General features: G+C 65.7%; 1 protein-coding gene across 1 annotated transcript in view; it reads left to right on the forward strand.

Annotated features, from left to right (window-relative positions):
* FAM171A2 (family with sequence similarity 171 member A2) overlaps nucleotides 1–20,974 on the forward strand; it is a 31,222-nt gene extending 10,248 nt beyond the window's left edge. Inside the window, exons 2-8 of the mRNA XM_075911481.1 lie at nucleotides 3,971–4,198; nucleotides 7,606–7,698; nucleotides 8,171–8,329; nucleotides 9,283–9,459; nucleotides 15,309–15,425; nucleotides 18,602–18,728; nucleotides 18,843–20,974. Coding sequence (XP_075767596.1) covers nucleotides 3,971–4,198; nucleotides 7,606–7,698; nucleotides 8,171–8,329; nucleotides 9,283–9,459; nucleotides 15,309–15,425; nucleotides 18,602–18,728; nucleotides 18,843–20,277 — 2,336 coding nt within the window. The 3' untranslated portion in view covers nucleotides 20,278–20,974. The remainder of the gene's footprint in view (nucleotides 1–3,970; nucleotides 4,199–7,605; nucleotides 7,699–8,170; nucleotides 8,330–9,282; nucleotides 9,460–15,308; nucleotides 15,426–18,601; nucleotides 18,729–18,842) is intronic.

A 20,974-nucleotide genomic window follows, 5' to 3' on the forward strand; every position in this document is an offset into this window, starting at 1 on the left:
GCCCCGCCTGCGCCCGCTGGGCCTGTTCTCGGCCCCCCCCCCCCCGCCCGCTGGGCCTGTTCTCGGCCCCCCCCGCGCCCGCTGGGCCTGTTCTCGGCCCCCCCCCCCGCGCCCGCTGGGCCTGTTCTCGGCCCCCCCCCCCCGTGCCCGCTGGGCCTGTTCTCGGCCCCCCCCCCCCGTGCCCGCTGGGCCTGTTCTCGGGCCCCCCCCCCGCGCCCGCTGGGCCTGTTCTCGGGCCCCCCCCCCGCGCCCGCTGGGCCTGTTTTCGGGCCCCCCCCCGTGCCCGCTGGGCCTGTTCTCGGCCCCGCCTGCGCCCGCTGGGCCTGTTCTCGGCCCCCCCCCCCCGCCCGCTGGGCCTGTTCTCGGCCCCCCCCCCCCGCGCCCGCTGGGCCTGTTCTCGGCCCCCCCCCCCCCGTGCCCGCTGGGCCTGTTCTCGGCCCCCCCCCGTGCCCGCTGGGCCTGTTCTCGGCCCCCCCCGCGCCCGCTGGGCCTGTTCTCGGGCCCCCCCCCGCACCCGCTGGGCCTGTTCTCGGCCCCGCCTGCGCCCGCTGGGCCTGTTCTCGGCTTTTCCCCCTCCCCGCGCCCGCTGGGCCTGTTCTTGGCTCCGCCCCCCCCCCCGTGCCCGCTGGGCCTGTTCTTGGCTCCCCTCCCCTCCGCGCCCCCTAGGTCTGTTCTCAGCCCCTTCCTCCCCTGGCGCTGGGCCCCTTTTCAGCGCCCCCCCAGGGCCCGTTCTCAGCTCCCCCATGCTCCCTGGCGCTGGGCCAGTGCATGGCTGAGGTGTGAGCCGCTGCGCTTGGCGTGTCCCCCCCGCCCCGCAGGTCAGAATGGCCCCGGGGCTCCCTCTAGCCCCCCAGTGGCGAGGTTTCCCCGGCTGCAGCCAGTGTGGGGGTGGCGAGAGGCGCCCGGGCTGTGGATGGGCTGAGAGCATGGAGCGCACCCGGCTGCAGCGAGTTGCACCGTCCTGGCCACACAGGGCTCACAGGCGGGCCGGGGCTTGCTTAGAGGCCTGATGGTGCTGCCAGGAATACAACCCAGGGTCCCCAGCCTCCTGCTGTAATCCCCTGCATGCTCCCCCGGAACTGGGCTGGGCGTCCTGCCTCCCAGTCCCCCTTGCTGCGTCGGGGTGAAAGGGCTTTTCCTAGCCCCTCAGCCTCTGAGCCGGGGGGCACATGGGCACCCATTGAAAATGGGGTGCGACTACGTGGGGGGCCCTGCAGCAGCACTGGTGCCAGTGTGAGCCCCTGGCTGGCGCAGGCTGGAGACCTGCCCTGGAATAACCCCCCATGGCCGGGGGGATCCTGCGTCCTTGTGGCGGCTGCCTGGTTCTCGGCGCTGCGGGGCCCAGCTGTGCGACGGGGGCCGGGGGCCTGCGTGCTCCGGGCGGGCGTCGCTGGAGCAGCGCTGGGAATCGATTGGCACTTGAGTCGCTCCTGGGCCCTCGTGCCCAGGCCCCGTGCCTGGGGGAGGCGGGCATGGAGCGATGCTCTGGGGGGGAGGGAGGGCTTGCTGCTCGCAGCCTGGGATGGCTGCCAAGGTGCAGGCTCTGATCCTCTGACGGGCTTGTAGCCTCCCGGGGGCTGGTTTGAGAGCTGGCAGAGCCCCTCCCATATGTGCCCTTGGAGCTGGCGTGACCAGGGCGCCCCAGGGGCGTCTCCAGCCCGTCCCTTGCAGAGATGCAGGGCACTTTGCAAACTAATTAATTCGGTCTAAGCTCCGCCCATGGTGGGCCAGTGATATTCTGCTTTGACGAAGGGGGAAACTGAGGCACTGAGCAGTGACTCGCCCAAAGCGACCCAGGACATCAGTGGCAGGGGTGGTTAACCCTGGCAGCCAGCAGAGCGCACGCCTGATGCGGCCACGCTGCTCTGACCACTAGGCCTGCGGAGTGCGCCAGTGGATTGACCGGCCAGGAGCGGTGCCGTGGGGCTGGGCCGGGGGCTTTGACTGCAGAGCCCGGCGGCCCTGGCTGAGGGGGATGCTCGTCCCTGCAGCGCCCCCAGACGGGCCTGCTGCCGCCCTGTGGCTGCCATGGCAACGCCTGGCAGTGGGGCGGCCGGGCCCGGGACGCTGCTTCCTGCCCACGCGGCCGCGCTGGGCCTGGTGCCATCGGCCCGGCCTTGCCAGGGTGAACAGGCCCGTTGCCGTGGTGACGGGAAGGGACCCGGTGGCCCGAGGCTGCAGCCGGCGGCACTGGCTGGGGATGTGCAAGGCTTGCTTGCAGCGGGGCCGTGGGGGGGGGGGAGGGGCCCGGGGCTCCCATCTGGCGACCCCTTTCCCGGCACCCAGCTCGGCCTGGCCGGCTCGCTCAGCGGCTTGGGCAACGGCTCGGCCGCACTCGGGCTCCGGGTCCGTCTGGAGAGGCCACCTCCACCTGGCAGTGCCCCTCTGGCCCGGCCGGGCACTGGGCAGCGGGTCAGGCTGGGGGCTGTCACGGTCCATGGGTGGTGCCCGCACTTGGCTCCTGGCCGGATCCCCCCGCTCCAGTGCGGCAGCGAGACAGCTCCAGTGGGGGGGTCCTTTCTCCTGGGGGGCCCGGGCGCCTCTCAGGCCTCAGCCGCCTGCCTCTGCCATGAGCCCCTTTGGGGGTCCCCTCCCTCCGGACCCCCGGGCCTCCCCTCCCCGAGGGAATGTGCAGCCCTGTTCTCTAGACTCCCAGCCAGCCCCGAACCGGAGGGTTTATTGAGCTTTGAACGCAGCAACGGGTCCCTCCGGCCAGTCGGCCTGGCCCCGGCCCACACGTCAGCCTCCCTGCAGCCAGCTGAGTCCTGCCTGCTCTGCCCCCAGCCCCCAGAACAGCCCCCAACACCCCCGCAACAGCCCCTCCCCCGCCAGTGTCTTCTCCCGGGTAAGAGGGTCGCCCGGGCCCCTCTTCTCCGTCTCCCACCCCGTCCAATGTTCCCCCCTCGCTGGGACCAGCTGGGCCGGTGGTTGGGGTCCCCTCTGCCGCCCCTTGTCTGTCGTCTGGCCTGACCGTGTCCTCTGAGCAGGGCCAGGGTCACCAGGGCACCAGACGCCGCGGCTCCAGTTCTGGGCTGGTCTCTGAATCACCAAACTGCCCCCCTTTGCCACATTGAACCAGTAACCTCCGGGCACCGAGCCCCCCTTTCAGCCCCCCAAGCTCCCCACTTCCTCACAGGTGCAGCCCCTGCGCATGGCCCGGTGCCCTGGGACCCCCGTGTGTAGGGCATGTGGGCGGCAGAGGCAGCCAAGCGCCTGGCAGTTGGCCCTGACGGACCAGCCGGTGGGGGTGGGCACTGACCTCTGCTCTGGGCCCTGGCACCTCCCGCTAGCACTGATCTGTGTGCCCAGGAGCGCCAGCCCCCGGGCGATTTGCACTGGGAGCGTGGCTGCAGGGGACCCCACGGACCCTGGGGCAAAGCACCCCCCTCCGTTTGGCGACCCAGCATCTGTACCAAGGCTCCAGCCGCACTCAAGGGCACCCACGTGTCCAGCTCCTAGCAACCCAGCCTCGCAGGCCCTGGCGCGGCCCCCGGGTGCTCTCCAGTCGCTCTGGGCCAGCCCACGCGGGCTCATTCCCAGCTGGGGGGCAGCATGTCCCAGGCGGAGGTGGCTGCAGGCCAGGGTCCACGGCCCCCTCCCTGCCGCGGGAGCTGGGGTCCGGAGCCAGGCAGGCTGGGCTGCAGCTGGTCCCAGCATTTGCCAGGTCCGGCTGTAGGGATTCCTGGAGAGCTGCTGGGCCGTGCTGCTTGGTTCCCTGTGTGGCTGGGCAAGCGTCCAGGGAGGCGCTGGAGCTGGCCAGGGGCGGGGAGGGAGATACTCTGCATGCCATGGGGCAGCCCCAGCTGCGGGCATCTGGGGGTGCTGCTCGTGGGCCTGGCTTCTCTCTAGCAACGGTTCGAGGGGCTCTGGCCTGTGCTTGGGGCGGCGGGGGGCTGGGTCTGCTGGGGGGCCCAGCGGGCTCTGGGCAGGCCCCTGTGACAGCCCCTGCCCCCTAACTCCTCCCCTGCAGAGATGCTGATCAAGGTGCAGGTGTACGAGAGCAGCGACCTCTCCCCGCTGGCCCAGGCAGCCGTGGAGGTGCACGGGAACCAGACCTCGCTGGCGTCGGGCGCCACGGACCACGAGGGCGTTGGGATGCTGCCCATCAGCTACCGCCTGGGCACCTGGATCCTGGTCACCGCCGCCAAGCGCGGCTTCGTCACCAACTCCGTGCCCTGGCGGGTCGACAAGCTGCCTTGTGAGTGCGGCCCGGTGCCAGGGGACGCTCCCTTTGGGGGAGGGTGGGGTGCAGGTAACCTGGGATTTGGGGCCACCCTCTTCCTGGTCTGGACATTTGCAGACGGTCCCTTAGTGGCCCCCCCTTTCTGCCAACAGACTGAGGAGGGATCCCAGGTGGTGGGCACATGGCTGGCCCTGGGTTGGCCCCAGGGGGTGATGTTGCTAAGGGGGCAGAGCCACCCTGGGATTGCAGGGGCTGGGCAGCAGAGACCTGCTCCCCATGTGTGCTCTGGGGGCGGGGCAGAGACAGCGCAGGGTGGGCTGCGGGGGGCCGTTGCAGTGCCTGACTGCCCCACGGTGGTATCCAAGCCCCCCCCAGCCTGTCCCCCCGAAGATCCCTCCCCCGATCCCTCCATTCACGTGGGGGCCGGGGCCAGCGTTGGCCTGGGCTCAGCGCCAGGCAGTGGCTGCCTGAGGCCGCGTGCTGATGAGGTGCAGACAGTCGATGGGGTGACCTTGCTGCGCGCGGCAGGATGCGCCCATGTGGGCGTCAGAGCCCCCCAGCTCTGTGTGCTGGGGCAGGGGTGTCCGCACGGCCGGGGGGAGGAGTGACGGGGGCAGAGTGTGAAGGTGAGGGGAGGGGTGCGCGGGGGCAGGGGGAATACATGGCTGTGGAGGAGAGAATGGGGGTTGTATGTGGGGGGGTGGGAGGTGAGGGCCAGGGAGGAGTGCATGGGGGCAATAGGGGGCGGGGGGCAAGGGTAGTGTGTGCTTAGGGGGCAAGGGGTGAGGGGCAGACAGGTGCATGGGGGCACATAGGGGCGGGGGTCATGTGTGCTGTGCAGTGGGTGAGGGATGGGGAATTACGTGGCTGGAGAGGAGGGGGTAGAGAGTGGGGGCCGTGTGTGCTGGGGGGCAGTGGGTGAGGGGCAGGGGGAATTACCTGGCTGGGGAGGAGGGGGTAGGGGGTGAGGGTCGTGTGCGCTGGGGGGCAGTGGGTGAGGGGCAGGGGGAATTACCTGGCTGGGGAGGAGGGGGTAGGGGGCGAGGGTCGTGTGCGCTGGGGGGCAGTGGACGAGGGGCAGGGGGAATTACCTGGCTGGGGAGGAGGGGGTAGGGGGCGAGGGTCGTGTGCGCTGGGGGGCAGTGGACGAGGGGCAGAGGGAATTACCTGGCTGGGGAGGAGGGGGTAGGGGGCGAGGGTCGTGTGCGCTGGGGGGCAGTGGACGAGGGGCAGGGGGAATTACCTGGCTGGGGAGGAGGGGGTAGGGGGCGAGGGTCGTGTGCGCTGGGGGGAGTGGGTGAGGGGCAGGGGGAATTACCTTGCTGGGGAGGAGGGGGTAGGGGGCGAGGGTCGTGTGTGCTGGGGGGCAGTGGACGAGGGGCAGGGGGAATTACCTGGCTGGGGAGGAGGGGGTAGGGGGCGAGGGTCGTGTGCGCTGGGGGGCAGTGGGTGAGGGGCAGGGGGAATTACCTTGCTGGGGAGGAGGGGGTAGGGGGCGAGGGTCGTGTGTGCTGGGGGGCAGTGGACGAGGGGCAGGGGGAATTACCTGGCTGGGGAGGAGGGGGTAGGGGGCGAGGGTCGTGTGTGCTGGGGGGCAGTGGACGAGGGGCAGGGGGAATTACCTGGCTGGGGAGGAGGGGGTAGGGGGCGAGGGTCGTGTGTGCTGGGGGGCAGTGGACGAGGGGCAGGGGGAATTACCTGGCTGGGGAGGAGGGGGTAGGGGGCGAGGGTCGTGTGAGCTGGGGGGCAGTGGGTGAGGGGCAGGGGGAATTACCTGGCTGGGGAGGAGGGGGTAGGGGGCGAGGGTCGTGTGCGCTGGGGGGCAGTGGGTGAGGGGCAGGGGGAATTACCTTGCTGGGGAGGAGGGGGTAGGGGGCGAGGGTCGTGTGCGCTGGGGGGCAGTGGGTGAGGGGCAGGGGGAATTACCTGGCTGGGGAGGAGGGGGTAGGGGGCGAGGGTCGTGTGCGCTGGGGGGCAGTGGGTGAGGGGCAGGGGGAATTACCTGGCTGGGGAGGAGGGGGTAGGGGGCGAGGGCCGTGTGCGCTGGGGGGCAGTGGACGAGGGGCAGGGGGAATTACCTGGCTGGGGAGGAGGGGGTAGGGGGCGAGGGTCGTGTGCGCTGGGGGGCAGTGGACGAGGGGCAGGGGACACACGGGCGCAGGGGTGTGTGTGCGGAGGGCTGACCCCTGGTGCTCTTGTCTAACAGATCCACGCTCATGGCCCTGCGGCGTGGGGCCACAGCCAGAGGGTCTGTGCTGCTCAGGCCGTGGCAGGGGCCCCCCAGGCGGGCACGGTGGTGGGGATGGCATCCGTGTGGGGCGGGCTGCGAACAAGATGGGTGTGCCCTGCCCCCCCAACCCCCGGCCCAGCTGGCTGCGGGAGGGCAGGGTGGGGCAGGGCCAGGGCTGTAGGGCTGGGGGTGGGAATTCCTGGGCACAGCTGCACCCCACGTCTGACGCCCTCCCTGCGCCTGGCAGCCCCCAGCTGCTGCTGCCGCTATTTTGGGAAGAGCTGCAGGAGCAACTGGGGGAGCGTGGCTACGGGGGAGGGGCAGAGGTCAACCCAGGGGAGCTCCCTGCCCTGCCAGGGTCCGGCTGGGGCTCCCGTTTCCTGGGGGGTCGCTCCTGCCCCCCAGTGTGAGTCTGACGGGCTTCCCCCCCCCAGCAGTGCCGCCCTGCAGGGAGCTCCGGGCACAGCCCAGAGCTGGGACCAGCTGCCCCTCTGGGCTGGCTGAAACGCTGCCGAAGGGCAGGCGGGTGCCCCGTGTGCAGCCCTGGCAGCGGCTGGCAGGGAGACAGGGGGGCGGGCCTGGCAGGGGGGCGGGCTGGCTCTAGTGCAGTGCCCCAGGGCTTGAATCCCTCCGCCTGGGCCCCCAGCCTGCCTCACTGCCAGCACGTGCCCCAAGTGCCAGGCGTGGGGCTCTGGAACGGGCCCTGACCTCTTCCTGGGACCCTATGGGTGCTCTGCCCTAAGCCCGGCCTTGGGGGTCGCTACCCCATGTGAGCATGGGGGGGTCTGGGGCAGCCTGTGGGCCGATGACTCGCCCGCAAATGGGCTTCTTGCACCCCAGCCCCTTAGACTCCAGCCAGCGGGGGGGCTGCGATTGGAGACCCACACTCAGCGCCCTGCATGTCGGCTCCCAGCCTGGCCACACGATTGCCTGAGGCGGGGGTAGCCAGAGCCCCCGAGCCAGCACCCTGCCCCTCCCCACAGCGCCCCCTGCTGGGAGAGGCAGGGCCTGGGGTAGCCGGCAGTGCGTTTCGCTGGCTCTCCCCGTCTCGGTGCCAGGCTCAGGAGCGGCATCCTGCCAGGTCTCCGCTCTGTGCCAGCTTCCATGGGTGGTTGCTCCCCTCCCCCTGCGGCACACGCCACGTTCCCCGCGCGCTGCCCTGCCCTGCAGCTCACGCCTGGTCCCTCTGCAGTGTACGCCTCCGTCAGCCTGTACCTGCTCCCGGAGCGGCCCGCCACCCTCATCCTCTACGAGGACTTGGTGCAGATCTTGCTGGGATCCCCAGGTGAGGCCGCAGCCCGCCAGCCCCATCGCCGTCCGGGTTAGAGCCAGACCCCCGAGTTCTGGTCCTCGCTGTGCCCCTGCAACGGGGGGACCCCAGGGAGAGGTGCTGCTGCACCAGCCCTCACCCCACCCTGGCCTTGTGCTGGGAGCTGGGTCCCCTGTGGGAACACGAAGAGTGATGGGGGCAGCACGTACCGGGAGGGGGGCAGCGGGTGCGGGGGGGCAGCGTATGCAAGGGGGGCAGTGTGCCTGCCCCCCAGCCATCATGAGAGCGTGGGCAGGAGCTGGAGTCCGGTCCCCGGTCCTGAAGGGCCCCTGGTTGGGGCAGATCTCTGTGGAGACCCCGCGCAGGGACCCTGGGTGAGGTGCACGCGCAGGGGAGGGCTGCTGAGGATCCCTGGCTGGGGCCCTTGGCACCCGAGGGTGGGGACCAGCGGGGCAAGGCTGGTGCCCGATGCCCGTTGTCATTGCAGGAGCCAGGAGCCAGCCGTGGGTGCAGTTCCAGCGCAAGGCAGCCCGCCTGCCCCGCAGCTCCACGTACAGCCAGCTCTCCGCCTCCCTGACGGCCGCCAGCGGCGCCCACGACATGCGGGGCTTCCCCTCCTTCATCGGGGCCGAGAGCAACGGCAGTGGTACCGGGCGGGCGGGGGTGAGGGGTCAGGGGGCTGGGGAGGAATGAGAGGGAGGGGCCAGGGGCTGGGAGGGAGGGGGCTGGGGAAGGAATGGGAAGGAGGGGGGCAGGGGATGGGTGGGAGGAGCCCTGGAGAGGGATGGGAGGGAGGGGCCAATTGAGGCATGGGAGGGAGGGGGCTGGGGAAGGAATGGGAAGGAGGGGGGGCGGGGGATGGGTGGGAGGAGCCCTGGAGAGGGATGGGAGGGAGGGGCCAATTGAGGCATGGGAGGGAGGGGGCTGGGGAAGGAATGGGAAGGAGGGGGTAGGGGATTGGTGGGAGGAGCCCTGGAGAGGGATGGGAGGGAGGGGCCAGTTGAGGGCTGGGTGGGAGGGGGCTGGGGAAGGAATGGGAAGGAGGGGGGCAGGGGATGGGTGGGAGGAGCCCTGGAGAGGGATGGGAGGGAGGGGCCAATTGAGGCATGGGAGGGAGGGGGCTGGGGAAGGAATGGGAAGGAGGGGGGCAGGGGATGGGTGGGAGGAGCCCTGGAGAGGGATGGGAGGGAGGGGCCAATTGAGGCATGGGAGGGAGGGGGCTGGGGAAGGAATGGGAAGGAGGGGGGCGGGGGATGGGTGGGAGGAGCCCTGGAGAGGGATGGGAGGGAGGGACCAGTTGAGGAATGGGACTGAGGGGGAGGGGCTGGGAGGGAGGGGGCTGGGGAAGGAATGGGAAGGAGGGGGGGCGGGGGATGGGTGGGAGGAGCCCTGGAGAGGGATGGGAGGGAGGGACCAGTTGAGGAATGGGACTGAGGGGGAGGGGCTGGGAGGGAGGGGGCTGGGGAAGGAATGGGAAGGAGTGGGGCCCTGGAGAGGGATGGGAGGGAGGGGGCTGGGGAAGGGTTAGGAGGGGGGCCAGGGAGGGAAGGCATCGGGGGGGGGAGCAAAGACTCGTCTGATGCCCCCTGCCCTCCCTAGCCAATAGCACCTGGCTGGAGCTGGTACCCATCGCCGCTGTCAGCGTCCACCTCTTCACGGGCAACGGCACCGAGGTGCAGCTGTCAGGCCCCGTGCATCTGTCCATCCCGCTGCCTCCTGCCAGCAGCGCCAGCAGCGCCAGCAGCGTGCCAGCCTGGCGCTTCGACGCCAAGAGCGGTAAGGGCCAGCATGCCGGGCACCCGCTGCTGTGGGGATTGGGGTGCAGGGCGGGGCTGGGCACTCTGGAATGTGGGGGAAGTTTGGGAGGTCTCAGCCTGGCTCCCAGCAGGACTCCCCAGTGCCCTTGCTGGCCCGGGGAGGTGCTGGGGTCCCCCGTGGCTCTTTGCAGGGCTGAACGGGATGCAGGCATGGGGCCAGGCTGGCGCAGCCTTGCCCTCCCAAGGAGATGCTGCCGTCCGGGGGTGAGGGCTGGTGCTGGGATCACAGGCTGCAGCTGGAGGGAGGGGAGATGGGAGCAAGGAGAGCCCCAGTCCCCTCCAGGGTAGATTCGGATCAAGTAACTACGGAAGCTCAGACTGACTGTGCTTAGCGCCCACTCAGCCTGGAGTAAGCCCCGTCGGACTCCCTGGCACGTCTGTGTTTGGAATGGGGCTCCCTTGGAAAAGCTGAGTTATGCTGATATAAATTAGAGAACAGATTTGTGGCATCCCCATTAGTCTGCGGCCATGAGTTTCCAAAATAAGGGCCATATATTCTATAATAAGAAATTGACATTCAGTGGCAACTAGCAACTCGAGCTCTTACTGCAGCTTTCTGAATTGTAGACTTGAGTGAGAGATTCGAAACCTACTGAACTCATTAAACAAGCCATACGGATTAGCAAAGCTACATGGGTTTTTCTAGCAACATCCAACGCCATAAACATTTTGGGAATTCACTTGTCAAATCACACTTGTGCTGACAGGCAGAGAGAAGAATGATGAATGCAAAGTGAATTAGTTACACTGGTAACCAGTTGATTCACTCAGCCATAGCCACAGATTCATTCACATCACGTTCTTCCAATAAGCAGTTTTCCTTGTGATACGTAAGAACGGCCAGAGTGGGTCAGACCTCAGGTCCATCTAGCCCAGTGTCCTGTCTGCCGACAGTGACCAGTGCCAGGTGTCCCAGAGGGAGTGAACAGAACAGGGAACCATCCAGTGATTCCTCTCCTGTCATCCATTTCCAGAGAAACACAGGCTAGGGACACCTTTCCTGCCCATCCTGGCTAATAGCCATTGATGGACCTAACCGCCATGAATTTATCTAGCTCTCTTTTAAACCCTGTTAAAGTTCTACTCTTCACAACATCCTCTGGCAAGGAGTTCCACAGGTTGACTGCAATGCATGAAGAAAAACTTCCTTTTGTTTGTTTTAAATCTGCTACCTATTAGTTTCATTTGGTGACCCTAGTTCTTGTGTTACGGGAACAAGTAAATAACTGCTGTTTTATTTTTGTAACTGGGCCCTGTATCATCTTGTCCTGCTTACACTTGGCACATTTTCCTTTTTTACTCAGGGAATGAATTTCTTCAAAATATTCCTAGGTAGGTTCTCTCTTACGCCCAGAAGCAAGGGCAGGTTTTCCATTGCAGAAGTGCGGGGGGAGAATATAGAACGTTCTGTGTGCTGAAAATCTTCCCTTTTCCTTTCCAGTGCATCCCACAGTTCCTTTCTATGCTGCCTTCATCCTTTCCTGTCGACTGTCTGAGACCATGTCTTAACTGACTCCTGTCATGCTTGGCTCAGGTCCACCACTACATAAGCACAAAACAAAACCAATCTGGTTCAGCTCGTGTCTGTCTCTGCACATGTTACGATTTAGTCTGCTGACAGTCAGGAACGGAAAGCCCAGAGTTTTCGAGAGGGACGAGTTAGTAGTTAGACCGGACAGACTAGAGCCATTAAGTCATTGGGAGGAGTATTGAATTGTATGTGTAACGTGGTTGTGAGGGAATTTAATGTAGCTGTAAATTTTACAATATACAAAATATAAATGTTTAGTTGATGATTTAATCTTCCCCCCAAAAATCTGATTTTTAAATGTTTTTTCAGCCCCATATCCTCCCCTCCCAAGCGTGTGGCCAGGCCGGGTCTGGGCACAACTGAGGGTGTCCACTCAGGGCAAATTGCTCAAAGTTGGGGCTCCTTACAGCCCCAGACTGGAGACTTTCCCAAACAGCCCACAAACCAGTCGCACCGAGTGCTTCAGCTGCCAGTCTGGCCAGGCAGAAGCCTCAAGAGCAAAACCTCTCAGACACCCAGCTCTTCCTGTGCCCCAATCAGCCCCAGGCCTAACACAGGTGAGGGCTTATAGAACCCAATCTCACCCACCCCGAACGGGTTCTTCTGGTCCCAAGAAACCAGCCACAGTTCCCAGGTCAATTTACACTCTGGATCTTACCCACAAGATCACGCTGAGCCAAACCTTTAGAATCTAAAATCTAAAGGTTTATTAATAAAAGAAAGAAAAGCAGGAGAATAAGGTTGTTAAAAGACAGGAAACAAAGGGTAGGAATAATGGTAAATTTTCAGAATGGAGAGGGGTAACTAGTGGTGTCCCCCAAGGATCAGTCCTGGGACCAATCCTTTTCAACTTATTCATAAATGATCTGGAGAAAGGGGTAAGCAGTGAGGTGGTAAAGCTTGCGGATGATACCAAACTGTTTAGGATAGTCAAGACAGAAGCAGACTGTGAGGGACTCCAAGAAGATCTCACCAAACTGAGTGATTGGGCAACAAAATGGCAAATGAAATTTAATGTGGATAAGTGTAAAGTAATGCACATCGGGAAAAATAACCCCAACTAGACGTACAGTATGATGGGGGCTAATTTGGCTACGACAAATCAGGAAAGAGATCTTGGAGTTATCATGGACAGTTCTCTGAAAACTTCCACAGACTGTGCAGCGGCGGTCAAAAAGGCAAATAGGATGCTAGGGATTATTAGGAAAGGGATAGAAAATAAGACCCAGAATATCTTAGGGTATGTCTACACTACCCCGCTAGTTCGAACGAGGGGGGGTAATGTAGTCATCTGCAGTTGCAAATGAAGCCCGGGATTTGCATGAAGCCGTCCGGTGCCATTTTTAAATGCTGGCTAGTTCGAACCCCGTGCCGTGCGGCTACACGCGGCATGGAGTAGCTAGTTCAGATTAGGCTTCTAATCCGAACTAGCTGTACTCCTCATGTACTCCTCGTGTACTCCTTCTAATCCGAACTAGCTGTACTCCTCGTGTACTCCTCGTGTACTCCTTCTAATCCGAACTAGCTGTACTCCTCGTGTACTCCTCGTGTACTCCTCCTAATCCGAACTAGCTGTACTCCTCGTGTACTCCTCGTGTACTCCTTCTAATCCGAACTAGCTGTACTCCTCGTGTACTCCTCGTGTACTCCTTCTAATCCGAACTAGCTGTACTCCTCGTGTACTCCTCGTGTACTCCTTCTAATCCGAACTAGCTGTACTCCTCGTGTACTCCTCGTGTACTCCTCCTAATCCGAACTAGCTGTACTCCTCGTGTACTCCTCGTGTACTCCTTCTAATCCGAACTAGCTGTACTCCTCGTGTACTCCTCGTGTACTCCTCCTAATCCGAACTAGCTGTACTCCTCGTGTACTCCTCGTGTACTCCTTCTAATCCGAACTAGCTGTACTCCTCATGTACTCCTCGTGTACTCCTCCTAATCCGAACTAGCTGTACTCCTCGTGTACTCCTCGTGTACTCCTCCTAATCCGAACTAGCTGTACTCCTCGTGTACTCCTCGTGTACTCCTCCTAATCCGAACTAGCTGTACTCCTCGTGTACTCCTCGTGTACTCCTTCTAATCCGAACTAGCTACTCCATGCCGCGTGTAGCCGCACGGCACGGGGTTCGAACTAGCCAGCATTTAAAAATGGCGCCGGACGGCTTCATGCAAATCCCGGGCTTCATTTGCAACTGCGGATGACTACATTACCCCCCCTCGTTCGAACTAGCGGGGTAGTGTAGACATACCCTTACTGCCCCTGTATAAAACTATGGTACGCCCACATCTTGAATACTGTGTACAGATGTGGTCTCCTCACCTCAAAAAAGATATTTTGGTCTTGGAAAGGGTTCAGAAAAGGGCAACTAAAATGATTAGGGGTTTGGAACGGTTAAAACAACCGGGACTTTTCAGTTTAGAAAAGAGGAGACTGAGGGGGGATATGATAGAGGTCTATAAAATCATGAGTGGTGTGGAGAGGGCTGATAAAGAAAAGTTATTTATTTGTTCCCTAAATAGAAGAACTAGAGGACACCAAATGAAATTAATGGGGAGCAGGTTTAAAACGAATAAAAGAAAGTTCTTCTTCACACAGCGTGTAGTCAACCTGTGGAACTCCTTGCCAGAGGAGGCTGTGAAGGCTAGGACTATAATAGAGTTTAAAGAGAAGCTGGATAAATTCATGGAGGTTAGGTCCATAAAAGGCTATTAGCCAGGGGATAAAATGGTGTCCCTGGTCCCTGTTTGTCAGAGGCTGGAGAGGGATGGCAGGAGACAAATCGCTTGATCGTTGTCTTCGGTCCACCCTGTCTGGGGCACCTGGTGCTGGCCACTGTTGGCAGACAGGATACTGGGCTAGAAGGACCTTTGGTCTGACCCAGTATAGCCGTTCTTATGTTGTTAAGGAGAATACATGACATGCATCGAATCCCCCAGTTCTCGATGCAGGCTCTTAGCAGAGATGTTATAACTGCTATCTTACAAGTCTCTGGTGTACATCCTATGTCAGGATGGGTCCACAGTTCTTTCCGGTTCATTGTTCCCTGCAAGGCTCCATCTGGGATCAAGAGCTAAACTGAAGACCAGACGGAGGGTGCCACCCGGCACTTATATCCCTCCCCTGGCATCCTCCTGGGCAGAGCAGGTCACATGGTCGAGTGACCGATCTCTGTTTCACGCCCTGGCTGGTCTGCAGGGATCAGTCCCATTCCTCAGGTGTGTTGGCACCAGGGATTCATTGTCTCTTGCTCTGTCTCAGACAGAGAATGTTCCAGCATCAGCACAGAGTCCATCTTTAGAACTCCCCATGCAGACATCATACAAGTACACGAATAGCACACGCAATCCGCAGAACAGAACCTCACACGGCCCCCTTTGTACCGGCTTTAGGGGCAAACACCCCCATGGTGCAACAGTGATCTTTAGAATCCAGTAATGTGACAAGGGGGTGTGCCCCTCCCCCCAGGAAAGGAAGAAGCCGGCCATGCCCTGCTCCCTGTCCTCTCCAAGGGATGCAGGAGCCCGCGGGTGTCAGCAGGACAGCCGGGGCCCCGCGCTGCAGGGCACAGGAGCGGCGCGCAGGCATGGCTGCCCTGCTCCTCTGGCAGTGGCCATGTGCGCTTTAGCAGGGCAGCACGGGGCTGTGGCACAGTGTGTACAAGGGAACGGAGGCAGCACCCAGGACTTGTGCGAGGCTGACAGGTTGCTCTGGGGTTAGCTCGTGGTTTGTTTTTTTCCAGGGGTCTGGCTCCATCTGAGCCTTGGGGGGGTCCAATCCCCAGGGTGAGGGATGGGCTGCAGATGAATGAGGGGCAGAGTTAAGGATGCATTGCTGAACGAGGGCAGAGTTAAGGTTACATTGCCAGCCTTATTGCCTCAGTCCCTGCTATTCAGCCATTAGAGTTGGGCTCGGCTCAGCATCCTGCCATCATAGTGAAGTTCTCACCGAATTTCTCTTCCGCTCCAGGGCACAGTATTGGGTGAGGCTCATTCCCACGGCAGCTGGGGCCCTGGAGTAGCTGAGGTAAAGGGGGTGTAGCCTGGGGAACTCTGCTGCAGGATATTGCTGGCTCCAGTAGTGGGACAAAGTTCAAACCAGGACACAGATGCATAGGGAACCCGGAATCCCCTCAGCAAGGCTAGCCACCCTCATGCCCGCCATGACCCTAACTTCTGGGCCATCTGGTAGGGGTGGCTGGCAGAGGCAGGAGACCCCAGGAGGTGGGCGGGGGAGAGGCGCCGGTGGCCTGGCTCAGCTGACTGCCTTGTTGCCCCCAGGCCTGTGGCTCCGGAACGGGACAGGGCTGATCCGGAAGGAGGGGCGCCAGCTGTACTGGACCTTCGTCTCGCCCCAGCTGGGGTACTGGGCTGCGGCCCTGCCCTCCCCTAGCACAGGTGAAGCAGCAGAACGACTCTTAGGCCCTGCATCCCGGCTGCCTAGTCCGTGGGGGGCCAGCCCCCGGCCACAGGCTCCTGGGGTGGGTCTGTCCTGGCCCTGGCCCCCCACTGGAGTGGCCGACGCCCCGGCTGGCACCATGGGAGCATCCTGGATCTGGGTGCCCGGGGGGCAGAGCAGCGGGGGGATGGACGTGCCGGGAAGGAAGCGCTGCCCTGGGAGTGCTGGTCCGAATCACAGAGCGGCTTGGGCAGCAGCTGGGCACGTGGGACAGCTGAGCGCCAGGGGGGAGGGGCACGTGGGACGGCTCAGTTCTGCGGGGGGGGGGCACACGGGACGGCTGAGTGCCGGGGGGGGTACGCAGGATGGCTCAGTTCCCTGGGGGGGGCCACACGGGACAGCTGAGTGCCAGGGGAGGGTACGCAGGATGGCTCAGTTCCGCAGGGGGGGCACACGGGACAGCTGAGTGCCGGGGGGGGGTACGCAGGATGGCTCAGTTCCCTGGGGGGGGGCACACGGGACGGCTGAGTGCCGGGGGGGGTACGCAGGATGGCTCAGTTCCCTGGGGGGGCACACGGGACGGCTGAGTGCCTGGGGGTGGTACGCAGGATGGCTCAGTTCCCGGGGGGGGCACACGGGACGGCTGAGTGCCGGGGGGGGGGGTACGCAGGATGGCTCAGTTCCTGGGGGGGGCACACAGGACGGCTGAGTGCCGGGGGGGTACGCGGGATGGCTCAGTTCCTGGGGGGGGCACACGGGACGGCTGAGTGCCGGGGGGGGTACGCAGGATGGCTCAGTTCCCTGGGGGGGCACACGGGACGGCTGAGTGCCTGGGGGGGGTACGCAGGATGGCTCAGTTCCCGGGGGGGGCACACGGGACGGCTGAGTGCCGGGGGGGGTACGCGGGATGGCTCAGTTCCTGGGGGGGGCACACGGGATGGCTGAGTGCCGGGGGGGGTACGCAGGATGGCTCAGTTCCCTGGGGGGGCACACGGGACGGCTGAGTGCCTGGGGGGGTACGCAGGATGGCTCAGTTCCCTGGGGGGGGGCACACGGGACGGCTGAGTGCCTGGGGGGGGGTACGCAGGATGGCTCAGTTCCCGGGGGGGGCCACACGGGACAGCTGAGTGCTGGGGGGGGTACGCAGGATGGCTCAGTTCCCGGGGGGGGCACACGGGACGGCTGAGTGCCGGGGGGGGTACGCAGGATGGCTCAGTTCTCTGGGGGGGGGGGCACACGGGATGGCTGAGTGCCTGGGGGGGGTACGCAGGATGGCTCAGTTCCCTGGGGGGGGGCACACGGGACGGCTGAGTGCCGGGGGGGGTACGCAGGATGGCTCAGTTCCTGGGGGGGGCACACGGGACGGCTGAGTGCCGGGGGGGCACGCAGGATGGCTCAGTTCCCGGGGGGGGGCCACACGGGACAGCTGAGTGCCGGGGGGGGTACGCAGGATGGCTCAGTTCCCTGGGGGGGGCACACGGGACGGCTGAGTGCCTGGGGGGGGTACGCAGGATGGCTCAGTTCCCGGGGGGGGGGCCACACGGGACAGCTGAGTGCCGGGGGGGGTACGCAGGATGGCTCAGTTCCCGGGGGGGGGGCCACACGGGACGGCTGAGTGCCTGGGGGGGTACGCAGGATGGCTCAGTTCCCGGGGGGGACCACACGGGACGGCTGAGTGCCTGGGGGGGTACGCAGGATGGCTCAGTTCCCTGGGGGGGGGGCACACGGGACGGCTGAGTGCCTGGGGGGGTACGCAGGATGGCTCAGTTCCCGGGGGGGGGGCCACACGGGACAGCTGAGTGCCGGGGGGGGTACGCAGGATGGCTCAGTTCCCGGGGGGCCACACGGGACGGCTGAGTGCCTGGGGGGGTACGCAGGATGGCTCAGTTCCCGGGGGGCCACACGGGACGGCTGAGTGCCTGGGGGGGGTACGCAGGATGGCTCAGTTCCCGGGGGGCCACACGGGACGGCTGAGTGCCTGGGGGGGTACGCAGGATGGCTCAGTTCCCGGGGGGCCACACGGGACGGCTGAGTGCCGGGGGAGGTACGCAGGATGGCTCAGTTCTCGGGGGGGGGGCACACGGGACAGCTGAGTGCCAGGGGGGGTATGCAGGATGGCTCAGTTCCCGGGGGGGCACACGGGACAGCTGAGTGCCGGGGGGGTACGCAGGATGGCTCAGTTCCCGGGGGGGGCCACACGGGACAGCTGAGTGCCAGGGGGGGTACGCAGGATGGCTCAGTTCCCGGGGGGGGCACACGGGACGGCTGAGTGCCGGGGGGGGGGTACGCAGGATGGCTCAGTTCCCGGGGGGGGCCACACGGGACGGCTGAGTGCTGGGGGGGGTACGCAGGATGGCTCAGTTCCTGGGGGGGCCACACGGGACGGCTGAGTGCCGGGGGGGGGGGGTACGCAGTATGGCTCAGTTCCCGGGGGGGGGGGGCCACACGGGACGGCTGAGTGCCGGGGGGGGTACGCAGGATGGCTCAGTTCCCGGGGGGGCACACGGGACGGCTGAGTGCCAGGGGGGTACGCAGGATGGCTCAGTTCCCGGGGGGGGGGCCACACGGGACGGCTGAGTGCCTGGGGGGGGGTACGCAGGATGGCTTAGTTCCCGGGGGGGGCACACGGGACGGCTGAGTGCCTGGGGGGGGGTACGCAGGATGGCTTAGTTCCCGGGGGGGGCACACGGGACGGCTGAGTGCCTGGGGGGGGGTACGCAGGATGGCTCAGTTCCCGGGGGGGGCACACGGGACGGCTGAGTGCCGGGGGGGGGGTACGCAGGATGGCTCAGTTCCCGGGGGGGGCACACGGGACGGCTGAGTGCCGGGGGGGGGGGGGCACGTGGGACGGCTCCGTGCCCAGGTGGGGAGCCTGGGCGATGGGGCTCCCACCTGTGAAATGGGGGGCCTGTGGGCAGGGAGGTCTCAGCACGTGCCCCTGGGGCTGGCAGCGGGCGAGCGGCTGCTTAGTGTTGTTGGCAGCGCGGTGCCTGGAGCCCGCCGTGCTGACCGCTGCATGGGCGTGGGACCTGCCCCCCCGGGGGAGGGGAACTTGTCCAAGGGCCGCCAGAGTGGGTCTAGACCCCGGAAGCTCCCGCGCCCCGCCCCGGCGGGAGGGAGCCGCTGCTGGCTGGCCGGGCGCCCGTCCCGCTCTGACCCGCTGCTGCCTTGCTAGGGCTGGTGGCGCTGGCGTCGGGGATGAGGGACATCGCGGCGTACCACACCGTCTTCCTGCTCACCATCCTGGGCGCGCTGGCGCTGCTGGTCCTGAGCCTGCTCTGCCTGCTCATCTACTACTGCAGGTGAGGCCGGGGGCCCCGGGGGAGCAGCACACCAGGGTGGGGGGCAGGGGCTGGGCCTGTCCTGCCCAGGGCAGTCCCCACCCTGGGGCCCCCTAACCGGGCCTGTCTCCCCAGGCGGAAGTGTCTGAAACCCCGGCAGCAGCACCGCAAGCTGCAGCCCCCCGGGCCCCTGGACCCCTCGAAGCGAGACCAGGCCACCTCCATGTCCCAGCTCAACCTGATCTGCACCAGCCACCTGGAGACGGCCTCGTCCGCCGGCGACACCGAGGCGCACACGCCCATCCTCAAGTCGGCCTTCTCCAGCACCCGCGAGCTGGGCAGCTCCCGCGAGGACTTCTTCCGCCACAAGGGCCGGCCCGGCGCCAAGGCCCCCGCGGACTCGCTGAGCCAGCGGGGCGCCCCCAAGCCCGAGTTCCCGCGCCCCGGGGAGAGCTTCCCGCTCAAGGCTGCGCGCTCCGTGGAGGGGCCGGGTGCGCTCGAGCCTCCGCTGCTGGAGGACTACAAGCGCAAGCACGCCCGGCCCGAGAGCAAGCCGTACCTCCAGGAGCCGCCCTCGCCGCCGCCCCTGCCGCCCCCCTTCGAGCACTACGGGGGCCACAAGGCGGAGCCCAAGGCCTCTGACTTCATGCTCTCGCAGTCGGCCGACCACCTGGCCCGGCCCAGCTCGCTCACCCAGCCGGGCCAGCTCATCTTCTGCGGCTCCATCGACCACGTGAAGGACAGCGTGTACCGCAGCGTCATGCCCACCCTGGTCATCCCGGCCCACTACATGTGCCTGGCGCCCGACTACCCCTCCGGAGAGCAGGCCCTGGGCGGCCCGGCCGAAGGCCAGCCCGAGGCGGAGGGGCTGCCCGGCCAGAGCGGGCCGCACGACCAGCCGCGGCCGCAGGGCGAGGGCTCGGAGGGCCAGAGCTGGGGGGCACACTCCTCCTCGGTCAGCGGCTCCGTCACCATCCCGGTGCTCTTCAACGAGTCCACCATGGCCCAGCTGAACGGGGAGCTGCAGGCGCTGACGGAGAAGAAGCTGCTGGAGCTGGGGGTGAAGCCGCACCCGCGGGCCTGGTTCGTCTCGCTGGACGGGCGCTCCTCCCAGGTGCGTCACTCCTACATCGACCTGCAGGGTGGCGAGCGGAGCCGCAGCAACGACGCCAGCCTGGACTCGGGCGTGGACCTGCCCGAGGCCAGGCCCCACAAGCGGGCCAAGGAGGAGCGGCTCCCCGCCCCCGCCCCCTACGCCAAGCTGGCCTTCCCCGAGGACGCGGAGCAGAGCAGCAGCGAGAGCCGCACGGCCATCTGCTCCCCCGAGGACAACTCCCTGACGCCCCTGCTGGACGAGGCGGCCGAGGCCCGGGCCGCCACCATCCCCCGCCGGGGCCGCAGCCGGGGCGCCAGCTCCCGCAGCAGTGCCAGCGAGCTGCGCCGGGACTCCATGACCAGCCCCGAGGACGAGCTGACCGACCCGGGCGAGGGCGCCGACGAGCTGGGCGACAAGAAGAGCCCCTGGCAGAAGCGGGAGGAGCGGCCGCTCATGGTCTTCAACGTCAAGTAAGCAGGGGGCCACTGCCCCGGCCCCTCGGAGCCAGCGCCCACTGGACAGCTCCACGCCAGGCCCCGGCCCTGTGCATCCCTGGGGGGGGGGGGGGGGCGGGAGTCTGGCCCAGGAGCCAGGGACCTGCTCGATCTCCCCTCGGGCAGGGCTGCTGTAGGCCGGTGGGACGCTGAGGGTTTGTTGGGGGGAGGGGGAATGGCGGAGCCAGCAGCAGCGGCTGGAAGGGGTGAACAGCGTCCCGCTGCCAGCTGGGCAGCTCCAGGGCACCTGGGTGTCTGTGGCCGGGGCCTGGCGGCTGGCACCCTGCCGGGCCTGGTAGCTCCCAGCTGCCCACCCCTGCCCGAGCCTTGACTGACGTTCTTGCCAAACACCCAGGGGTCAGGGTGGCGCTTCCCCAGCCAGCAGCCGGCCCCGGGCCGCCCCCCCAAGTGCCTTTGTGCCCCGCGCCGCAGGGCGAGCCGCACAGCTGGGAGCCAGCCTAATCCTCCCTGCTGCCTCCGGCAAGGGGGGACCCCGACCGCAGGCTGGGAGCTGCCCTCGAGCAGGCCAGGGCCCAGCTGCAGTGGAGGGCACTAGGGGTGGCAGGCTGTACCCCCTGGGTGCAGACAGCGGGGCAGCTGCCAGCCCCTGCACCCTGGGGGGCGGTAGGAGGTGGGCCCCTAGGGAATAAAACAGCTGCTGGTGGCATTTACTTTCA

The sequence above is a fragment of the Pelodiscus sinensis genome, chromosome 29 (genome assembly GCF_049634645.1).
Source record: "Pelodiscus sinensis isolate JC-2024 chromosome 29, ASM4963464v1, whole genome shotgun sequence".
Lineage (NCBI taxonomy): Eukaryota > Metazoa > Chordata > Testudines > Trionychidae > Pelodiscus > Pelodiscus sinensis.